This window comes from Eucyclogobius newberryi, unplaced genomic scaffold (assembly GCF_026437365.1).
Source record: "Eucyclogobius newberryi isolate DKJ021-1_F unplaced genomic scaffold, fEucNew1.0.hap1 SCAF_12, whole genome shotgun sequence".
Taxonomy (NCBI): domain Eukaryota; kingdom Metazoa; phylum Chordata; class Actinopteri; order Gobiiformes; family Gobiidae; genus Eucyclogobius; species Eucyclogobius newberryi.
Window position 1 is genome coordinate 14,467,383 of NW_027315746.1, and position 22,729 is coordinate 14,490,111.

General features: G+C 39.0%; 1 protein-coding gene across 2 annotated transcripts; it reads right to left on the reverse strand.

The window, feature by feature from the left end:
* Window positions 1-380: 380 nt before the first annotated feature.
* tpra (translocated promoter region a, nuclear basket protein) lies at window positions 381-22,447 on the reverse strand. Of its 2 annotated transcripts, none has more exons than XM_072440909.1 (54): window positions 22,200-22,447; window positions 21,250-21,354; window positions 21,101-21,171; window positions 20,905-20,995; window positions 20,558-20,826; window positions 20,373-20,465; window positions 20,205-20,285; window positions 20,025-20,112; window positions 19,811-19,948; window positions 19,639-19,733; window positions 19,340-19,537; window positions 19,157-19,264; window positions 18,560-18,756; window positions 18,249-18,412; window positions 17,875-17,999; window positions 17,631-17,779; window positions 16,514-16,676; window positions 16,298-16,432; window positions 16,068-16,208; window positions 15,788-15,992; window positions 15,478-15,674; window positions 15,139-15,279; window positions 14,451-14,567; window positions 14,164-14,367; window positions 13,640-13,824; window positions 13,245-13,392; window positions 12,588-12,725; window positions 12,363-12,494; window positions 11,510-11,646; window positions 11,149-11,359; window positions 10,402-10,548; window positions 10,037-10,150; window positions 9,852-9,956; window positions 9,411-9,611; window positions 9,219-9,257; window positions 8,702-8,893; window positions 8,139-8,250; window positions 7,725-7,912; window positions 7,135-7,208; window positions 6,848-7,047; window positions 6,319-6,498; window positions 6,133-6,245; window positions 5,984-6,058; window positions 5,361-5,570; window positions 4,183-4,375; window positions 3,173-3,378; window positions 2,994-3,065; window positions 2,817-2,911; window positions 2,628-2,740; window positions 2,435-2,533; window positions 1,894-2,035; window positions 928-1,025; window positions 742-852; window positions 381-484 (listed from the first exon to the last, which is right to left on the reverse strand). In XM_072440909.1, the coding sequence occupies exons 1-54, from the start codon at window positions 22,348-22,350 to the stop codon at window positions 432-434; spliced, it is 7,509 nt and encodes a 2,502-aa protein (XP_072297010.1). In that variant the 5' UTR covers window positions 22,351-22,447; the 3' UTR covers window positions 381-431. The 2 variants fall into 2 exon arrangements, with proteins under 2 accessions (XP_072297010.1, XP_072297009.1); XM_072440908.1 differs by having other exon boundaries at window positions 4,183-4,381.
* Window positions 22,448-22,729: the final 282 nt, after the last annotated feature.

Consider the following 22,729-nt stretch of genomic DNA (forward strand, 5'->3'; position numbering starts at 1 on the left):
TTTGTTGGTGTCAGATCTGTTTCGAGTATTCATTCACACCTATAAATGCAATACTATTAAAAGGTTGAAGGATTTCCAAAGCAATGATTAAGATGGGTTGTTTTTAATCTCAATTTATGACAATACATTTAGATTAAAGTCATCTATAAATAATAGGAAAGCAGCTTAAATAAAGAGTATTTGCAATCAGAACAGCGCATCACATACTTGGTAAAATACACAAATGGCAAAATACAGAACTGAAAAAAGAAGCCATCACAAATGTTTGTTATTTGCTTTTATTAAAAACAAGTGTATTTTGGGGTCCAGTAACGGCCTCAAATCAGACAGCAACATACTTACAAAACTAGAACTGACTTCACAGAGAAGCATAAAATAGAAAACTAGAGAACGTTCAAAGCTTGAGATTTCTGCGGCAGACATTCATCTCACTAAAAGAAGCCTCCTCTGCCCATGGCCCCTCTTCCTCCTCGAGAATAAGCCCCTGGAAATGAAAGAAATAAATGTTGATTCATCAATTTTAGTCTAATAGACTCAAAAACTGTGAAAAGCGAGCAAAAAAGCAGAAAATATTTTTTTTTGTTAAGTTTTTAGTGTAAACATGATTCAAAAAGTGCTACAAAAACAAAAAGTAACCAAAAGTTCAAATCTCCAAAGTATTTATAAAAGAATTAAGCAACAAATCCATCCTAAACAAGCAGGGTTTTCATAGTTAACATGTCCACAGTTAAATATAATTACCTCTGCGGATGAGAGTCCTGCCCTCGCCCCTCCCTCGGCCCCCTCGCCCCAAAAGGCTGGAGAACAGTGGCTGGCTGGGCAGGGTGCGTCTCTGTGTGGCACTGCTGGTGTCTGAAACAGCAGTCAATGAGTAAATGTCGGCTCAATATTCTGTCGGTCTAATTTCCATGTGACAAAGTGAAGTACCGGGGTCTTGGCTTGTGGAAGGCAGTGCTGCGTCTTCACTTTGCTGAGCGGCTGAGTCCATGTCGGCCTGGCTGTCCAAAGAGGGATCCAGACCCGCACTGAGAATAGAGACGGACGTTTGAAATAAATAATGAAATAACAGGGGGTCCAAAACTATACATTTTCTCTCCCAACTCCGGTTGCGGCGATTCTTTAGTAAAAAAAATAAATCTGAATTCTTCTAACCCTATATGTATATGTATATATATGTATATATATATATATATGTATATATATATATATATATATATATATATATATATATATATATATATATATATATATATATATATATATATATATATATATATATATATATATATATATATATATATATATATATGTATATATATATATACATATATACATATATATATATACATATATATACATATATATATATATATATATATATATATATATATACACACATATATATACATATATACATATATATACACATATATATATATATATATATATATATATATATATATATTATTAAATAGTATATATACATATATATATATATACATATATATACATATATACACATATACATATATATATACATTTAAATATATATATATATATTAAATATATTTATTTAAATATATATATATATATTAAATATATTTATTTAAATATATATATATATTTAAATCTAAATTATATATATATAATATTTAATAATATATATATATATATATATATATATATATATATATATATATATATATATATATATATATATATATATATATATATATATATATATATATATATATATATATATACTATATACTATATATACTATTGTAACTGTGAAGTCCTATTTTACATACTGTAGATCTGGTTTAGCCCAAGTTTAGCCATAGAATAGTCCTATTGTAGACCAGGTTATCACCACAACATAAAGACTCTGACCTCTCTGCCTCGTGCTCCATGAAAACCTCGTCCCCGTCATCTGCAGCGGCCGACATCGCGGTGGATGCGGTTACCATGGGAACAGACTGGGACGCCATGTTGTCGGCGCCGTCCGAGGGCAGGGATTCTGTGAACACCGTCACTGAGACAAGGAGAAGGGCACAGAGATGTCATCTTAGATTAGTGATGCTCATCTTGCATTCAATAGTAAAAAGGATATGCAACGTTTATTTTAGGGAGACACTAAATAAAAGGACATTTTATAATCCTTTTATAATGCCGTGAAAACTAGTTAAAGGGGACACATTATGTAAATGTGCTTTTAGCCATGTTGTAACAGTGTTCCCTCATCATTAAATTACTCAAAGTTGTATTTTTTCCATTGAATCCTGCATGTTTGACCCTGAATTGTTTTGAATAATTGCAGGACAGATTACTCAAACATGTAGGGTTCAAAACTTCTCAACACTAAAAACAATGTAGAAATTTACACTGCACAAAATGTAAACTGAAGATCGAAATACCTGTCCTATAGTCATACCTGGTGCTGCCACCTGCAGGGGAGTAGTGGGAACACTTCTTCCCCCTCCGTCTTCATCATGAGCTGCTAAGAACAAGGGGGACTCATACATGCCCAGACCTATAAAAGGTACATCAAATTGTTTTAAATAATAAAGTCAAGTTTCTGTGGAACCTTGAACATATTTGAGTCAAGTAGTCTAGATTTATTGTACCTCCTTGTGAAGCCAACTGTCCCAGATCCGAGTGTGAACCTGAAGCTTGAGCTAAAAGATCTTCTGGAGGTCCAAACCTAAATCTAGTGGACAGTCCTGCCACCTGAGGGGAGCTGGAACGAGACAAATACAATCATTGCCTTTCTACACAGTACATAACGAATAATGTAAAGTTGTGAAAAGACTTACTGAATGGCCTCTGCAAAGCCGTCATTGCGATGCGGCACAACAAGAGTGGGAGTGCTGGGGACCATTCTATCGTCATCGTCAAAGAAATGTTGCTGCTACAAAGGCAAAAAGCAATTCTAAACACTGATGGATATGAGTAAATTGTATTAAACATCACATTTTTGCCTGTTAACTTACAGTACTGCCTATTCCTGGAGTTAGCTGAAGTCCACGTCCAACTGACTGTCTCCGCAGCTGAGAAGACTGTCTCTGTCAAAACAGGGATTGTTACAAGTGCTGTACCTGATTTTGACAGACTTATCCTCGATTTCTAACACGAGCCTGCCGGCGTTGAATTTGTCCGTGCGAGTCAGTACCTGTGCGTGAGGCGGTCCCAGCTCGGGGGCGGGGGGCTGGATGTAGAGCCGTGGGGGGACAGAGTGAGGAGGTCTGCGGGGCTGAGGTAGACGAGGGGCGAGAGAGGAGGGAGAGGGCGTTGGGACGCAGGAGGAGAGCGGGGGCAGGTGGAGCAGGTCTCTGGGATGTTCAGCCTCTGAAGATGAAGCTCCACTGCGGCTTTCACCTGAGAGAGAACAGACCACTGACGTCAATGAGGTGAAATCAACAAAAACTCAAGGTGCTTTTGTTCTAACATGCAGTGATTTATATTGTACGTTTCAAATTCAGTTAGAGAAGGGCGGATCAATACTGACAAGGTATCAAATAGTAACAATTCTCAAGCTTTCTCATAATGCTATGCCCTATAATTATTCATTCATTTTCTACCGCTTGTTTCCGTTTGGGGGTCGCAGATGACTGGAGTCTATCCCAGTGACTTTGGGCCCTATTATTATGGTAATATTAACTTTACAAACGAAATTTGCATTTTTGAATCATTTGCAATTTTTTTAATATCTTGTAGTTACCGGTAATTTGTACATGCATTTCCTTCTTAGATGAGTTTTAGCTGCGGTGGAGCAAAAACAATGATCTTTATACGCCCAAAGAAAAACACTTTTACAGTAGATTATTTTCATTGCATTTTAATACAAAACTCTTGAGTATAGGATACATTTTTCCGATACTTGTCAGTATTACTTCAAAAAAAATCGCCCATCACCAAGTTCAGTATGTGGTATGTACTTATGAATACTTTTAATTCAAGTTTAGCGCGCAAGAAGGAAACTTCTAGAGCAAGTGTCCTAATGTACCTAATGCTGATGATATAGGTTTGTAAAGTCACTAAAATTGTGGCACTAAATTAGTAGTTACAACTTAGTGTAGTTATTAGTAGTTAGTGGTATCATAATAAAATCACATACACATTTCAGTCCATTTTCAGGAGGTGAAAATCCCAAACTAAAACACATAAATCACAAATGTTTACCGCTGTGCGAGGGCTCGGCAGCTCGCTCAGTCGAAGCGCCGCCCGGCTTGTCCTCGGAGCGGACGCTTTCTGAAGGCTCTTCCTCGTCCTCCTCGTCAGCGTCTCTGCTCGCCTCGTTACTGCCCTCTGCTGGCCTCATCTCGCCGTCGCCAGAGCCATCATCCTCGTCATCGTCGTCTTCATCATCATCATCCTTGTACTGGAATAAGAAATAAGATAAGATAAGATAATCCTTTATTGTGCAACGCAGGTAGATACAGAGGTAGATACAGAAGAACAGATCACTTATGATGCACAGTTCACAGGAGAGTGAGGATATAATCTGTTTTTTTGAAAGGACAAGTTATTTGCTTCTTGTGCTATTATAAAGTACATATTCTGTTCAAATATTGTCACTTAAAAGGTGCCATAACATGCTTTTTTTCACGTTTCGTAGTCTATCCTAAGTGTATAATTGATAATAATAAGGGTTGTGCAACACCCTTAACATAATAGTTAAGAAATATCACCCAGACCTTGGACACCCTCACCAACCCGGAAATGCAAACGGCTTGGTTTGATATTCGCCCCCACCCTTGCGAAGAGCGATCTGGCTCCCCCGCCCAACCCGTGACATAGTCTCAGAGCGCGTGTGTGCCCCGCCCACCCGTGACGTAGCCCCACAGCTGTCTGCTCCGCCTTGCGCCGCTCCTGCCGCGCGACTGAGTGACAAACGATAGAACTTCATGATGATGACGCGTGCCTGTGGTTATGACGCGGTCTTGCAGCCACCGCCCGTCAGTTTGGAGATTCGAGGAAAGGAGATAGTCTGTACTATAGCTAAACACTGCGGGAATCAATCAAAAAAACACTCTGGGTACATATATGAAGCGCAAAGCAATGTGAGAAGGTTAAAACCTCTGAAAAGTCGATTTTGCATGTTATGGGACCTTTAAAGATAAAATTTAATTATAATGGGGGATCAGTGTTTCTATTTTAGGCCAAATCCCCAACAAGACTGATTCTAGAGTGCGTCTAATACATGCAGTTTTCAATTAAACAAGAGTGTTGGTGGGTGGGGTTTTTTTCCCCGCAAGGCATAATGATATTTTAGATTTTTGTTTTCTCAGAATCGGTTTGGTGCCATTGTCAGTGAACAAAATTCACAGGCTAGGAACTTGCTTTGTTTTTTTTTGTACCTCTTCCTCCTGCTCTTCCTCCTCTTCGTCGTCATCCTCCTCCTCTCCGTCATCTTCTTGTTGTTTCTCCGTCTCTTTGCTCTCACGGCTCTCGCTGTCCGTGTCGATCACGATTACGTCCCGGACCAAAACCTGGTCTGAAGGCACAGATTGGGACACGCCCTCGTCCTCGTTTTCCTCGTCTTCTACAGCCGTAACTGTGAATGCCATCTATAAAAAAGATCAAAAAGCATTTTACCGGGGATTTTCTATTATAAACATCTACATACTGTGGAAGTATTTGAAGAATAATGTATTTGATGTAAAGTGGTAAAAAAATATGAATAACCGTTTTGTTTTTACAATTGAATTTGAATGCATGTTCCTTTAGTACAGCAGTGGACTCAAGTGGTCACCTGGTACACTGTAGTTCACTCTTTGTCTGACCAGAAGTAAGTAATATACTGTAGAACTCACCACCAATACCAACATTTGCTCTCACTTTGGAAACAAAATGTTGTCTGGTAATTGAAACCCACTTTTGAAATGATCTTCGGTTCCTCTGTAAAATGTTATGTAAAGGTGCATCTTGAAAAGCGCTATACAAGTGGTCTGTATTATTTTTTTTAAATGTATTGACAAACCTCACTGTCGACTGAATCTGGTTGTTCTGCTCCGTCCCCGAGCTCTTCATCAATTTCCTCTTCCTCTTCCTCAATCTTACAAACAAAAAACAAAAGGTAAAATAAGTACTACATATTTGAAGTTGATTAAAACTTGGCTCAGCACTTACCTGTAGACCCATCGCTGGTTTCAGTCGAAGTCTTTTGATGGTTGGAGTGGTGCGTGAACTTTCGGGTCGGCTCTCTTCCTCCTCCTCATTGTCATCTCTGACTCGCTTTGAACCTGTTTAAGTCATATATTATAAGAATTGGAATAGTATTAAGCCTTTGCTTATGAACAGGTAGTGTGCGTTTACCAGGAGTTAAAGAGGCGGAGGATGTGGAAGGACGCTCCGCCTCCATACTGGATCCTGGCTCCTGATTGGCTGCCTGCTGCTGAGTGGGCTGGACAAAAGCGGTGGCCTGGGAGCTGGTTGGCTGTGCGATCGTAGTCTGTGTGTTGCTCAAACCTGTGCTGGTAGAGTGAACGGATGCTCCTGCACCAAGAGATAAGAGTTTAATAGTATTTAAAATTTCATAAAAAATATAAAATATTGGTTGTGGCCAGACGTCTGAACAACCCAAGCTTTAAGAACAATATAAATGCTCCGGCTCAAGCCATTTGCATCAGATTGCTGGATGGAAGTCGAAACGTCTTGATTTCTAAAACTGTCTAAAAGTGTCTAGTTGATTGACAGCCAAACAAAGTGCATGAAGTTTAAACATTCCTTCAAGTAAAAGCATCAACACGGCTACACATAAAAGGCTATGTCTTCCAGATTACACTTTACAGGTAAAATGGATCGTTTACGTTTCTTCTGAGCAGGTCATTTGATAAACCGTTACCTTCTTGACTGTCGGCCTGTGTGGTTGGATTGACCGTAGCAGTGGGAGTAGGAGTGGGCACAGACGGCGGGGTCACCATGGGTCGAATGCTGGCTCGTGGCGTGGACTTGCTGCCCGGCGTGGGGCTCGGTTTGCTGGTCGGGGACGGCGTGCTCGTGGTCGGACGGATGTTGGCAGTTGGCGGCTCAGACAGGCTGGAGCTGAGGCGGAAAAACGCTTTTGTGTTACTTGTTCATTAGAAAATGTGTGTGTGGTTTTGTGTAAAATGTGTGTCCATTTTTTTTTACCTTCCTCTGTCCTGGGCGGGGCTCTTTAATGATATCTGTCTCTGTTCGGATGGTCTGGCCTGATCACCACCACCCTAAAATACAAAATACAAACCGGATTTTGTAAATATACATGCGATCATAATATATGTTTAGAGATAAGCAGGGATGCAATTATGTAAAAAATACTATAGCAATTTGGGAGAATACTTGTGATTCATGTGATGGCAGTTGTGGTGGCAATAGTAAGGGCATTTGTGCAAAATAATAAAGTGCTAAAATAAGAAGAACTATTATTTTTGCCAGGATTATGTGGATTTGGAAATGGTTTTAGTTTTTTTTTAAGTCCCTTCTACTTGTAAATACCTATTTTTTTGTACTTCTCTGTGAAACATTTATTTTTACTTGAAATTCTTATCTTGTAGTCTTCTGAAGTGCACTTTGGGTCAGATGTTTGGTCAGATTATACAGATACTTTATAGTTTTGAGAGATTTTGCCAGCTCCACGCCGTGCTCCTTTTTTAGTCAACTAATCACTGCACAGGGCTCGTCTTTAGTCGACTACAGCCCAACATTTAAAAGTAAAAGTAAAGAAAAGGCCTCTTACGTACCTTTGATGCTCCCTGGTCCTGGGGCTCCTCTTTGGACTCAGTCTGGGCCTCTCTCAGCTCCCTCAGTTCTCGGTCCAAACGCGAAAGCCTCATTTCGTATTGAGATTTTATGGCGTTCATCCGCACCTCCTGCTCCTCTTTGTCCTGCTTCATCTCCTCCACCTCTTTGTTCAGCTGCTCCTTTGCATCTACACAACCAAGTCAGGGTCACCCAGTGGTTTATTTACGTTCTACATTTTACTAGTTAGTTAAAGTTTTGGATGTGCTTAAATACAGTCAAGTAACATGTGTTAGAGCAATTTATTGTTTAGCTTGTTGTTAGATGGTGGTACAAGACCTATTTAGATGAGTTTTTTTTTTTTTTTTATGTTATTGAATATACTTGGTATTCTACATGTACATAGGTATACTCACTGTTGAGCTGGCCAATCTTGGTCTTGGCTCCGAGGATAGCCTTTTTGGTTTTCTCCTCTTTGTCGGCCATCTGCTGTCTGAGCAGCTCCTCGCGGTTCTTGCATTCAGTCAACTGTAAGGATAAGGATTTAACTGTATTTAATTCCACTGTCAGGGAAAATGTCAATGCCAACTGTTGTGCGTTAATTTTAAATTGCGAATAACGCACAGGGATCAGTCAATAGTTGAATCACGCTCTCATCCGTTCAACAGACTCAATCACTCCATTCAAATATCGCTTACAAACAATCTCTTTTGCCAAGCCTACCCGCAAATATTTCCATGATTTTTATTAATTCTGCCAACTCCTTTATTGTACAGATTATATTACAAACTTTTATTTGTAACGATTACATTTTCTAAATAAATATTGCCTATAAATAATATATAGAGTATTACATTATGCAGTATTATCAAAGCGGCGAGAATTTATTTAAAAAAATCAATTAAAGAATATTTTACATTGAGGAACATTATAAAGATGGTTAAAACCTTAAAAAAGGTCTGTTAAGTAACACGCATACCTCCTGTCGGAGTTTCGTGAGCTCTTCCTCTCGTCCCACGTCGGCTCCAGTGTTTCCGTCACTGCTCTGGGTGGGCTGTGACATCTGTGACGTTTGTGACGACTGTGCGGCTGAGGCAGCTTCAGACGCCCGTTTGGCCTCGGCGAGCTGCTCCTCCAGGCGCTTCACTGCTGCATCACGCTCACCTAAAGTCTAACAAACAAATGTGTACATACACTAAGTGAATCAATACAAAAAAATATCTCACTCTTAAAGATATCATTATGTAGTAGAGTAAGTGAAGCTCTACGTGTTGCATCACAATTCGAGGAACCGGTAATAAGAACTAGACAATTATTACCCCCTTCATTACTTCGGTTAGATCAATATCAATTTGCCTATTTATTTATTTTTTAGTACAGCATTTAATAAGCTTCACATTGAAATTCTTATCAACAAATGTTGCTAAATTTGCTAAATGTAAGGTTAACCATAACAACCATAAACAGTTTAATTTCAATACATGTTTTCCACAAACCTTCTGTAGGTTGTCCATTTGTTCTTGAAGTTCTTTTACCTATATATAAAGAAAGAGAATTAGTTTTCCAACACACAAAAAAGTGCACCATGGCCCTTTGTGCAGTGAACAGTACAACCAGTCACATTACAACTACTACATTACATTTAAATAAAAAAATATTCAAACCAAAGATCAAAATGACATGTTTACTTTGGCCTCCGCTTGGCTCAGGACTGTTTTGAGGTTGTTGACTTCCTGGTTGAGGCTCTGTTGTGTGCTCTGTTGGGTTTGTTGAAGTTCTTTCTCGCGTTGGAGGTTTTCTTTGAACTGCTGCATCTCTTTCCTGATCAGCTGGATCTGGTTTAGCCGGGACTGAGATAGATTCTGTGACGTCTTCAATTGATTTTGGAACTATAAAAAAAGATTTAAAATTATTTATTTGGGTAAAACGTGTTAAGCTTTTGGTGAATATGTCATAGCAAATAACAATTTAAATCCTCACACTAGTGAAACATGGCATGGCTTTTCAAATAGTGACCAACATTACTATGTTATGCACAGGTCACAGCTGCATAGTATTACTCCAATATATCTCTAGTTAGTTATTCACAGTTTGAATAATATCACAGATTTTTTTCAGCAAATTTATACCTGTTGGCTCTGATTCTTGGCCAGCTGCAGCTCCTTCTGACCCTGATTGATTTGGTTCTGATTTTGCTGGAGTTGAGTCTGAGTTTGAGAGAGCTGGGATTGAACCTGGGATTGAAAAAAAACTTAAAAGTTAATAAAAGGTACAGCCTTTGCAGGTAGCGTCCTAGTTTTCCCAGTGGCATCACCTGTGCGAGTTGATTCTGGCTCTGGTTCAGCTGGTTCTGAAGTTCTTGTAACTTCTCTTTGGTTTGTTGGTTCTCCTTTTGAACCTCCTCAAACTGTTGTTTGGATTTCTGAATCTAGGGAAATTAAAAGTCATCAACCACAAAATTAGGAGTAAAAGTTTGCACTTTACATAATCAAATTACACAGTATTATTTGAAACATAGTATGACCCAGCAGATATATATTTTGCATTGAAATAATATGTCCTCCATTATTGTTTTTCTAATGTTATTTTGTGTTGCTCTCGTTTAGCTCTGGCCGTGTCCATGTTTGAGTCTGGATGTATTTGTACTTTTGAGAGAAGGTTTTGGTTCATTCTGCTCACCTCTTCCACTTTCTTTTGCATTTCCTCGTTGTGTTTGTCCAGTTCCTCTTTGGCTTTCTTCAGCTCATCCTGAGCCTGAGTGAGCTGCTGCTGCTGGGTCTCCTCACCGCCTTCACTTCCCTGTTTAGCCGCCGTCTCCTGGACAAACTGCAGGAACACAACAACCGTTTTAAGAAATACTTAACTATGTTAAGATAAGATATTCCTTTATTGTCCCACATGGGGAAATTTCATTGGTGCAACGCAGGTAGATACAGAGGTAGATACAGAAGAACAGATCACTTATAGGAACTATAAGTGATCTGTTTAACTACTATATATTGTAATATCAACTAGCACAACATGTGAACCACAAACCATACACAGAGAAACTTGTTATTATTTTACTTTTACAATTTACTATAAGCATGTTCCAGTTAAATGCTTTAATGATGCAGAAAGTCTATGTTCATGAGGTACCACTACTCATACCCAAACAAATGTTATCTAATTTTACAGACCGCAAAATTCAAATGTGTTCGGACTTTTATTTTATTCTTCTGACTATAATAATTGATCTGTGTCGTTGTTAAATCTGATATTTATACAGTAAAATTGTAAATGATGGCATTTACATATATCAATCTAACTGAATTTATAGCATCTGAATTGCAAATATCATTGTTAACACTGTCTCGATCATAGTTACAAAGATCTCCCCCCCCCGAAGCAGCCCCACTTAAACTTGACAGACTTCCTACACCGCACCTTGTCATGCTGGGCCTTGAGCTCCTCGTACTGGGTCTTGTAGCGGCGTCCGATCTTCTTCACTTGGGTGATGGTTTTGTTTTTCTCCAGGATGTCATGGTTTTTGGCGTCCACCTCCTTCTTGGCATTGTCCCTTTCTGAAATTGCCCGCGTCACTGCGTCCTTCATCGCTTGGAGCTGAGACTGGGTCGAGTTGTGGCTGGCATTGGCTCTGACACACACAAGAGTAAATGACTTAACATGGAATCAACAACTCGTATTTGTGATTAGACCATGATACACTTACATCCCCTATTCTATCACAATTTTCACCTAGAATATCTAACCAACAAGGTGCTAGAATAGGTAGTTCTGTTCTTACTTGGACAGTTCAGTCTTTAACTTGGCGCTCTCTTCAGTGAGATGTGCGATGCGTTTCAGAAAAGCGTCTCTCTCCGTCATCAGTTTCTGTTTCTCTTTCTCCTCAGTGTCTCCATCTTTCTGTTGGTTGGCCAATTGCTTTGGGAGAAGGCAAAAACAAGACATTGCTCGGTTGGGTCATGCTTACAATTTGAATGGATATTATGTAACGTTATTGTAAGTATTGAGAATGTACAATAATGTAGGAGTTTCGTTTGGAATTGAACCACTTATATGCATACGAGCCCTAAACCTAATATTTCCCTATATTACGAATTGTTAAATAGTACTTAATGCAGTAGGTAAAATGTATTTTAGTTATACTTTATAAAAAACAATACAAAAGGGTGTATAATAAAGCTTCCATCTAATGAATAAACACAATTAACATAAAGTTGCAGGTGTGCATTAGTCACTTGGTCGGATGCGGACGCGGATGCGCACACACACAATTAAATTAATCAAAGACTTTTTAAATTACATTTCTGAAATGTGGTTGCTAGCCAGATGAGTGAATATTACAGCCTCTTAAGATCTTTATTAGTATTGTATCGATGAATCTCAGCATTTGTTTTAAAGTAAATTATGAAGTGTTCAGGGATGGTAGTTCCATTAAACAAACGTATACATAAAAATACAAATTTGATCATATTCTTAGTTTGATAAATACATTGGCATAAGATGTTAGTGGCTTAGAATGAGTTGCAATTCAATCTAAAAAAGTGAAGTGTAAAACAAGTAGCCCTTGCTTTATTTAATTATAACAGAAAAAAATACTTTCAATCCCATTCAGTCCATGATATACATAAAGGTACCTGGGTCTTGAGTTTCCAGCGTTTAAGATCCTCCTCCAGTATTCTTTTATCAGCCTGTAGCGAACCGTTCTTCTCCGAGAGGGCAGACAAATTCTGTTGCATAGGAGTGATGTCCGATTGCAACTTTGACACCTGAACAACAAAAATACAAACGACAGATGCATATTTGGATGCACTATACGCAGTTATTTACACGTGTGCTTGTAATCGATTGTAAATAATGACCTTGGACCGGGATATCTTGAGTTCATGCTCAAGCTTGGCTTTGTCGAGTGTGAGCATCCGGTTTGTTTCTTGAAGTGCATTCATTGCCTCCATCTTCTTCAGCTGCTGCTCCTGCTGGGCCAAGGTCTTTGCTGTCATCTTGTAGGGAAAAAAACAAGCAATAATTCAAATGTTTGTCACAATAATAAAACCATCTGATAAAAGGTTTGGGCCAATCACAATACATTTGATCCAAACAATAAGTGGTGGCAAATACATTAACAAATACATAAATTACTCTTTAAAAATGTGTTTTTTTTGCAATAGTGAGTGGAAAAAGTAAAAAGCCTAGTTAACATTAGTCAGGTTTTGTTTAAATGAAAATATCTGGAATTGGGGTGGCTGACATTTAATTAATATCTTGATTTTTTTTTTTTTATATTGAGAAGGTTTTTTACCAATCCAACGTGCTAAAACTTCAATGTCTTTGTTTAGTTCAAGTATAGCACAAACTATACCTTTTTTACCCTCGTTTTATAGATTACAATTAACGTTTATGTTCTTTGTCGTCTTTGTATTGTGTGTTTTTTATTAACACTGTACTAGATTTTGCTGATCTCCCAACCGTTTTTCCATATCGCCCGCCTTTATTTGGAATCATGTTGCTTTCGCTGGTACCTGCATCCTTTCCCGTTCGGCGTTCAGAGCATCCTGCAGCTCCTTCAGTTCTTGGTCCTGATATTCGATGCGCAACTTGTACCGAAGAGCTTCTCCTTCGCTCACCTCAAACCGAGCAACAGCAATCTCTTTCTCTTGCCGCACAAACCTGCGCACAAACAGAAAATGCAACTTGTGAGTATAGATTACATTCTGGCACAAAGTAATTTTAAACAATTTTAGAAGGCTTGGGTTTTAGATTTAATTGTAACTTATACGTCATAATGCAAATCAATCAAATTAATGTAAACCATTTTAAGGATTAAGACAGTTTGATATATTATAATTAGTGACATAATAACGCAGGAACGGCAAAATAAAGACGTATGAAATTATTCTCTTGTGCGGAAACTTACCGGAGTATCTCCAGAATCTGCTCTGAGGTTTTGTTCTCTTCACTGAACGACAGGTCCAGATTTTGTTGCGGAGGTTCATGATGTAGAGATCGGCTTTTAGCGGCCATTTCCTCCATCTGTTTGTGAAGAAGGGAATTTTGTTTCCCCAGCGCCTCACAACGACGGCTCTCATTGGACAAATTTTCCTGTAGCAAACACAAAACAAAGTCAATTTTTTTATCCTGAGTATACAAAAAAATTCAAAACAACTTTTCCATTAATATAAGTGCAAACGAATATCCAGTCAAATATTAACAGTGTTGTATTAAAAAGGTTCTGCCACTATAAATATTTCAGAATAAAACATGGTCATCAATTACTTTCAATTATTTTCTTTTAAAAAACATGCCGCCTTTCTCATTATGCAACAGATAAATCCTGGGTTTGAATGTGTACACACATAATGTACTAGAATAAATATTATTATATCTATTAGAAAAAATATAAAAACCCTCTAAAACCCCATTTACAGTACAGAACTTTACCTTCAGCTGTTTCTCAACCATGTTCCAAGAGGCAGTTTTCTCCTGTAGAAGAGCTGTGTTCTTGTTCAGTTTGTCCTCGACTTCCTGTTTGGTTGTAGAGATTTCTTGGAAGCGTTTTTTCAGATCTTGCAGCGCATCGATATCAGCAGCATGATGCATCATCTCCTTTTCATACTTGGCTTGAGCCTCTTCCGCAACCTTGGTCTAAAATGCAAAAAAAATAAAAGTAATAAGTAACACAAAAATCACACAACATGGGAAATTCAAGTACCAGTAGTAAGAATTACCTGTTGCCGACTTTCTTGAATGGCTTTCTCTTCTTGAGTTACAGCTAACGTGCACCTCTCTAATGCCTCTTGCTGCTCAGTCTGACTGGCCTTCAGACTGCGCTGGAGCTCATCCACCTGGAACGAGAAGAGGCAGAAATTAAATATGGCATTCAGCACAATTACTACATTAAGGGTGCGTTCACTTGTCATTATTGGGTCCGGGTTTGAGCCCAGTTTAGTGCAGATGGAGACTTGGTTTGGTCCTGTTCTTCTAGTCCTGGATTAGTTCTGAATTTAGTCCCAATTTTGATCAAAATTTTAAAGTGGGTATGTGCAAGTGTGAACGCGCCCCTAAATGGAGACTCTAAGAATTTGTTTGTGCATGTTTTGCATCTTAAATATGTGTTTTAGTAGTTACTGTAATATGTGAATTGTACAGACATGGGCTGTATAATTGACATTTATTTTTTTTATCATTTTGAAATCCATACAGTCCCTGAAAGTAAAAAAAAAAATCTTTCTTTTGGCGCTTTGTAAAGAATCATCACATGAAAAAAATAAAAACATTCAAAATTCATACTTTTCCACTTTTCCTTACAGACCAAACACCACATACTATATAAGAACAGAAGTAGGCTTTGTGCCGTGTCGTTCAGTGTAAGATAGACACGGTTCTGGGTTTACCATACAGAGTGAACAGACATACTTGTTTCTCCACTGCGTTCACGGCCTTCTTGCACTCCTCTTCCTCCTGCAGCTTCATCTTCTCCACCTCCACAATCCTCTGCTCCAGCTGCTTCTGCACCTCCTGTGATTCTTTCAGACAGACCTCCAGAGGAGTGCGGGACTGAACGGACAAAATACATTCAACATAACTAACACTTCAACAAAAGATCAGGACTTTATTTATTGCAACTCATGTTTTACATAAACTTAGCAAAGAGTTTCCTGGGATTATCGTTTATGTTTTTTTTATGCAACTACAATATTCTTCAACTTTTTATTACACTTTACTCTGTTTTATTGTCTGTAAATGTAGTTGTACCTCTTTCTCCTTCTTCAGACTGTCTTCCAGCGTGAGAACCACAGCTCTGTATTGTTCTACTGTAGCGTTGGCGTTCTTTAGCTGCTCCGCTAGCTCGTTCTTCTGTTCCTCGGCGGTGTGCAGTTGACTCTTGACCTCATTGAGCTCCTGTTCTGATACAGTCAGTTGCTGCGAGGCCGGGGGTCCGGGGGAACGCACTAAATATAAAATGAATATTAGCATAATCTTCAACATACTTTATTTAAAACTGTAAATGTTTTTGGCATGCACAGTCATTTAATTAGGGACATTGAATTATAAGTGGCCCTACCCCTCAGTGGGGCCCTAAGTGCCGCTGCTCTTCCTGCTGGTGTCGCAGGAGTGCTGCTTATGTTGGACGAGTCTGACCCAGAAGCCGACGCCAACTGGGCTTTGAGTGCTGCCACTTGCTGTTCAGACGAGCGCAGCAACTCTCTGGTCTTCTGCTGTAGTGTGTTCTGTGTCTCCAGCTGTTTCTTTGCTTCCAATAACTGGGCCTGGAGAAAATATGACATACATTTATGGACCGAATAGATTTTATACCGTCTCAAACGTGACACTGAGACGCATACATCCAAGGAGCGACCAAGAGTGTGCCGTTGTGCCACTTCCTGGTTCAGTTTAGCCTTCATGGCGGCCAACTCGGACTCCAGCTGCTCGATTTTGTGGTTGAGTCGCTGGCGAATGTCCGTTTCTGTGCGCTCCACTGACAGCTACAGAGATCAAATAAAAAATGAAAAACACTAACAAAACGAATAAGAGTATGCCATGCGTTTTCGAAGCACTGTTAATCGTTCTGTACCTGAATTGTCTTGAAGTTGGTCAGTAGTAAGTTCTGGTTACGCTGCTCAGTCAAAATGGCCTCCTTTTCTTTATTTAGTCGACTCTCCGCTTGTCTCAGCATGTCCTTCTCTTTAGTCAGGTTCACTACGCGGACCTAAAAACGCCATAAAAGATGCACATGATTAAATAAGGCATTGCATGTATTTGATCCGAGTTTTAAAGTAGCCTTACGCACCTCCTCCAGTGCCAGCTTCTCATTCGCCTGTCGCAGATCTTGGCTCATTGTGAGGATGATGTTTTCTTGATTCTGGGCGGTAGTGGTCACCTTCTTGTTCCTGTCCTGTAGAGCTGCGATCTCTCTACGATACGCGGCCAAATTCTCCTGGAGCATCTCGTATCTGGAGGAATAAATTGTTGTGTGGCCTTACATGAATAAAAACAAAGGTGGCAAAGAGCAGGCATGACCATCTACTGACCGAGGTTATGTTTTACAGTTATGCATTTGGAGGATTAAAACAAAACAGGAGTCTTGGAACAGACAAGTCTGTTCACTTTGACGTTTTAGTCTAGTGTAGTGGTGCTCAAACTTTTTACACCAAGATCCACCTAAGACAGGGGTGGGTAATTCTTTTCTCCCCGATATTCAAATCTATGCAGGTGGTGGGGGCCAGACCGCAATCATTGGTGTAACACATTTTCATCACATTTCTGTAAAATATAGGTTTGTTCATCTATTATTTCATTAATTTCATATCATGTGTATTAAGGACACACATGCAAATACATGTTCAATAGCTAAGACAATTAACAAATACAAATAGAAAGAGTAACAATTATTACACTTAAAAGTTTTAAAACAGGCGGGCCACATAATGCCCAGGTCTGACCTAAGATAATGTGACTTGAGTACCACCAGATTTAAACCTGGATTAAATTAGGGATAATTGAATAACCAGGTCTAAAATGAGACTAAACCATGTGTAATGTAATGTAATGTAATGTATATCTAAAAAAGGATTATCCAAAAACAAAACAAATGTATCCCAAAATAAAATACTCAAACAGAGGCCCCCACCTTCCACCACAGTGTTATTTCACGTTCATCTAAAGCCCCCTTTCTAAAGTCAAATCAGCCATCATCAAAATGATTATTATGGCACAAACAAGTAGCTTGTGTCTACTGAATTAGACATTAGGACTACCATGAAAGGACCTGCATTTAGAAATAACCAATAAAACAAAACCAAAGAAGTTGCTGAAAAGATCTGCTTTGAGGTCCAAATGTTTACCAATACATCAGAAACACCACATCAGTCTCAGGTGTTAATGCTAGACAGTATTAAAAAACATACCTTTTGTTGCTGAAGTCGAGTTGAGAGGTGAGTTTGGCATTTCTGGAGGAGACCTCTGATAACTGCTTCTGTAATCTTTCATTCGTTTCATTCAGCATTCGATCATTCTCTGCTTTCTCCCTCTTATACAACATGAAGGAATCATTGAGCTGGAAAAGTAAAAAGGGATTTTTAAAAATATGTAATGGGTGCTTAGGTTAAAATTAAAAACAAATTGATATGCATGTATATTTTTTCCCGTTACCTGTTTTAATGCAGCTTTAGCCTGAATGGTCTGTGCCGACTCAGCTGCAGCTGCTCTCTGTGGCATGGCGCGAGTGCCTGGGACTGGAGGGCGAACCTGAGCCGCCTGGGACAACAACTCTGGTCCTATGTGAATACAAGAGACATCAATAGTTTAAACAGGGACATTATGGGTAGGAAAATCAGTAAATAAATATAGTTTTCATGCAATTTTGAGCCATATCCCAATTAGCTTAACAAAAATGTCAATAACTATAGCAATGTCATGCTTAACCGGATTAATTTAGTTGAACATTTATTGCGATCCCTCAGTTATTCAGGATACTTCCAGAACCACATACTGCATCTTAAATGAGGGGTGTTGGCGTGCTGTACCTTGAGGCGGCAGCGTGTAGCCGGTGCTCTGTGTCAGTAATGCCTTGAACATGTCCCTTTGCCTGGCGTTAGAATCGGCCAACTGTTTCTGCTGGTTCCTCTGCTCTTTCAGCTGCTCAATCTCCTTTTCCAGTTTGTTCACACTGGACTCCAAAGAAGATATACTAGAGAGAAGGATATCAAAAAGTTGGGTTTGTGGCTTCTTCCTGTTCTTTTTGCACTGTAGGAACATTTTCTGAAAAGGCTCTAAGGAATAAATAGTCCCAAGAACTCCAATCGGTTTCTACAGTGCGAACTTGGCTTAGATTTACCGTTCAGATGTAGCACTGGTTTGCTTCTTGTTCTTTTCATCCTCTAGCTCCTTCAGTTTTCTCAGCATGTTTTGGTTTTGTTGCTGGAGTTCCTGGATGCTTCGGAAAGACACTTGGCCCGTTGTCGTGGAGCTGTTCTCGTTTTTGATCGCCGGATTCCCACGCGCTTCCTCCAGCTCCACAAGCAGAGTACATACCTGGAAAGATGAAAATAAAATCATACAATGTGAATGTTTTAGAGCAGCGGGTCAGCTACTGAGCGCCAGACTTTATGGACTCGACTTCAACTAAGAGAAACAAGCAGGGTGAAAGTGAAGTTGGTCTTAGGGAAAAGTGTGGAAGAGAGGAGACCGTGGTACTGCATTATACAAAAAACAAAAAAACAAAAAAAAAGCTATATTTTTCCACATTTAGACTAATGCAACAGTGTCCCACAATAATTATTAACGGTAAATCCCAATATATTTGAAAGCTATAATTTTTTTATTTCTTTAGTTGCATTATTTTCAACCCGGAAACTAATTATTGAAACTGAGAAAGGACAATAATGGGGAAATGAAATGGATGTACAGGAAAAAACATAAATACTGGCTTTACCTGTGTCGACGTGTCATCAAGTTGCTTTTCCGTGCAGTTTTTCTCCTGTTCGAGGACATCGCATCTTTGTTTTGCCTCATCTCTCTCTTTCTGTAGATTATAGATCTCCTATTGACATCAAGCCATGTTAGTTATTCGTTGTAAATAAATGTAAATATTAAACACTGTAAATATTAGGCACACCAAACGAGCTTGTTCCAGTTTGTTGCAGAGGGAGGCCATGGACCGCTGCATGCTCTCGTACTCTTCTCTCTGCCGTTTTAAGACCGGTGCTTTGGATTCAACCTCCTGAACGATCTCATCCAGGACGCGGTTCACTCTCCTGGTCTCTTGTTTCTCCAGCTGCAGCTGTGTCTGACACTCCGCATAGGCATTATACAGCTAAAACAGAACATAGAGTTAAACAAACAGAAATATAGAAACAATGTTTATTCTTATATATAATCAGGTGGACGAGTCAATCATGATTCTGAATCTCTCACATCAAAAAACTTCATGCCAGGTTTGACGATTGCACCAATCGCAGCAGCTGAAGGACACATAGCATCCAACTGCCCCTCTGTTAATGACTGTGCACCTGAAACAAAAGCCAGAGCTCTGAATTAAGTAAGATTAAAACATATTCATATTCACATTCACACTCATGCTTCTTACAACAGTGTTTGCCGGCAGCCTTCACCGATACGTTCTCCAGCTCCTTTTCCATTTTCTTGAGCTTCTCTCGGAGTTCTGCCTCGAGCTGCGTCTTTTGTTCCTCCGTTTCTGAAACTTTCTTTTTCAGAGCTATGTTGGCTGCAATGATCGTCATATTAATATAGATTTATTCAAACACAGTTCATTAAACGTTTTGCAAAAATGTCCACTTTACCATCTCCCGTCTCTTTCAGTAGCTTACTGAGACCCCCCACAGCTCTGCTCAGTTCGTTGTTCTTTGCTTCCATGCCAGAGGCCACTCCCTGCAGGTATAACAGAGCATTTTAAACATTTCCTACATTTATTAGTGATAGGAAACAGCCATAGTATCAAAATCGGCTAGTTAGAGACCTACTTTGTACAGTGAAGACAATTTAATGTGTGCATTAAGTTCATTGCGATATTTCTCTTCCATTGCACATTGTTCCTCCTTCGCCTGAAGTGGAAAAAAGATCAGAAAAATAATTTTACTTTGTTTTGATTCAAATATGTACAATCGGCTCAAAGAAGTTCTTAAACTGACCTTTTTCAGTTTGTTGTTAAGGTCGTTCGCTCTCTTGGTCTGACTTTCGCTTGTTTCCTTTACTGAGGTTAACTGGCGTTCCAAATTGGACACCTAAAATGAATAAGAGTTGTTAATTGGGATGACTGCAGTATTCAAAACACTTATAATAGTCAGTAACATATTCCGATTGCAGAATGTTTTACCTCTGCCTTGCTGGTCTGCAGACTCGATTGTAGCTCCACTATCCGTTTGCCTTTCTCTCGGTTCGTCTCAATAAGCTCATCGGTCTTCGCTTTCAGTTCGGACGTCAGCCAGTCGATCCTCTGTTGCAGCAGCTCTTTCTCCTGCTCCATGCGTTTCTCCCGGTGCTGCACAGACGCCTCGGACGACTGAATCTCACCAAGTTTCAACTGCAGCTCCATCTTCACTTTGTTTGTCTCAACCAGCTTCTCGTTCAGGCGCATCAAGTCCTCTGCACAAATATATGATCACATGTTAGAGCAAGAAGGGATGGATTTGTTTATTGTGATTACGATATTCGCGTCATTACCATTCAGGTTCTCCACCTCCTGCGTCCTCTTCTCCAGCAACCGAGCCAATTCCCTTTTTTCTGCTTCAATTTCATATTTAGTTTTGGTCTGCTATTGAAACACATTCAATTACTCTTTGTTAGAAACTATATTGTGATGTTATAAAATGTTAATCCAACATGTTTGTCATATAATTGTAGGTAAAATCATGTCTACCTGCTGCGGTTGAGATGATTTTTCGTCCGCTGACTCTCCCTCTATTCCTTTCAAAGTGCTCAGTTCCTCGTCTGCACAAATGAACAGTCCATCAGTGAAAAACAACGTGTACAACAATAACGCAGCATCATTTCAGCAGCAGAACTTACTCAGTTTTTTGTTTTCCTCTTTCACAGTTTGCAGGTCCTTTGTGGATGCAAGGAACTGCTCCTGGCTTTCTGCAAGTCTCTTTTCAATGTCAAAATACTGCTGCTCTGTAAACACAAGACGGGTTCTAATTTGAACTTGGACGTACTTTAGTGATCCACGAGGGAAATAATTTGGACACAGTAGCTCACACATTACACTATAGTAACACTGATAAAAGAAAAGAAAGTGGTAATACAATAAAAATACCAAAAGGCATGTATAATAAAAGGTACAAATATATTGATTAGTAATTGTTTTTATCTTAAATCGATTAAGATATGAGAGATACAGTGGTCGATAAAACTTGTCTTGTTTTGGGCCGTCTTCTGGCTTTTCCTGTGAAAGGCATCATTCTACAGATAAGCCTTTATTTTGTGTCATAGATCATTATTTAATATGTTACGATTATTCTTTAATGTTTTATATTGCATCAGCAGAGCGTGAATTGTGTCTTGTCTTTTATTTGTTTGACCATTTATTATGTTTTTCTGATTTTAAGGCTTTCTATATGTTGTTTTATTTACCATTGTTGTCTGAGAAGCACTTTAGAAACGGCCATGTTTATATAATGTGTACAAACGAATCAATGAACCAACATAGTTTTTTTATATACTCTTCCAGCTTGATATCACATTTCCTCAAACAATACCATGGCATCACATTAATCAATATGTGTGAGTGACCATTTCGGAGTCATTTAGATGGTAGTTTTGTATGACGTTCAAGAAGTAACGTAAAGTAATAATAAGTTGTGAGCTAAATGAGGAGGCTAACATGAGGAGGCACTGTTGTAACATACATTCCGACAACCTTAAATATGTACTTTTTCTGAAGCTAAAGTGTTTATTATGATCACCGTAACAAAACCAAGCGTTTGTAAGTCTTATCTGAGAGATTGAATGGGACTTACCACTGTCTGCTTTGAGTCTCTCCCGCTCGGTCTTCAGCACCTCGTTAGCATTTTGCAGCTCAGAAACAAACCTCTCCAGTTTGTTTTGGACGCCTTTGGGAAGTTTGTTGAGCTCCGTCCGCTCCAAAGCCTGCAGCAGCACGGCCGCCATCGCCACGGAGTCACACGGTCAACCAAAACACGGGGAAATTCACGACAAACTATACAAAATGCGAGTTGTATGACCTGTAGTGTGTGTATCCGCCGCTAAGGATAAAAACGGGAAAAGTCACAAGTTGAGAGGACCGGAAGTGTTAGCTGTTCCTTCAACATAAACGGCATTTATTGCAAACATTTAAACAAATATTGATTGAATGACATGTGTAGACGTCCAGAATAAGTTGGCAACTAGTATTCTATAAATGTCTGATTATTTGGGCTGAACATCGTTAACATTTAAAATAAAAATCTGTGTAACGAAAACTAAATGTAAGCGCTAACTTTATATAATAGGTTGATTTTACATGTTAACACACCTTTCAGTGTTTGTA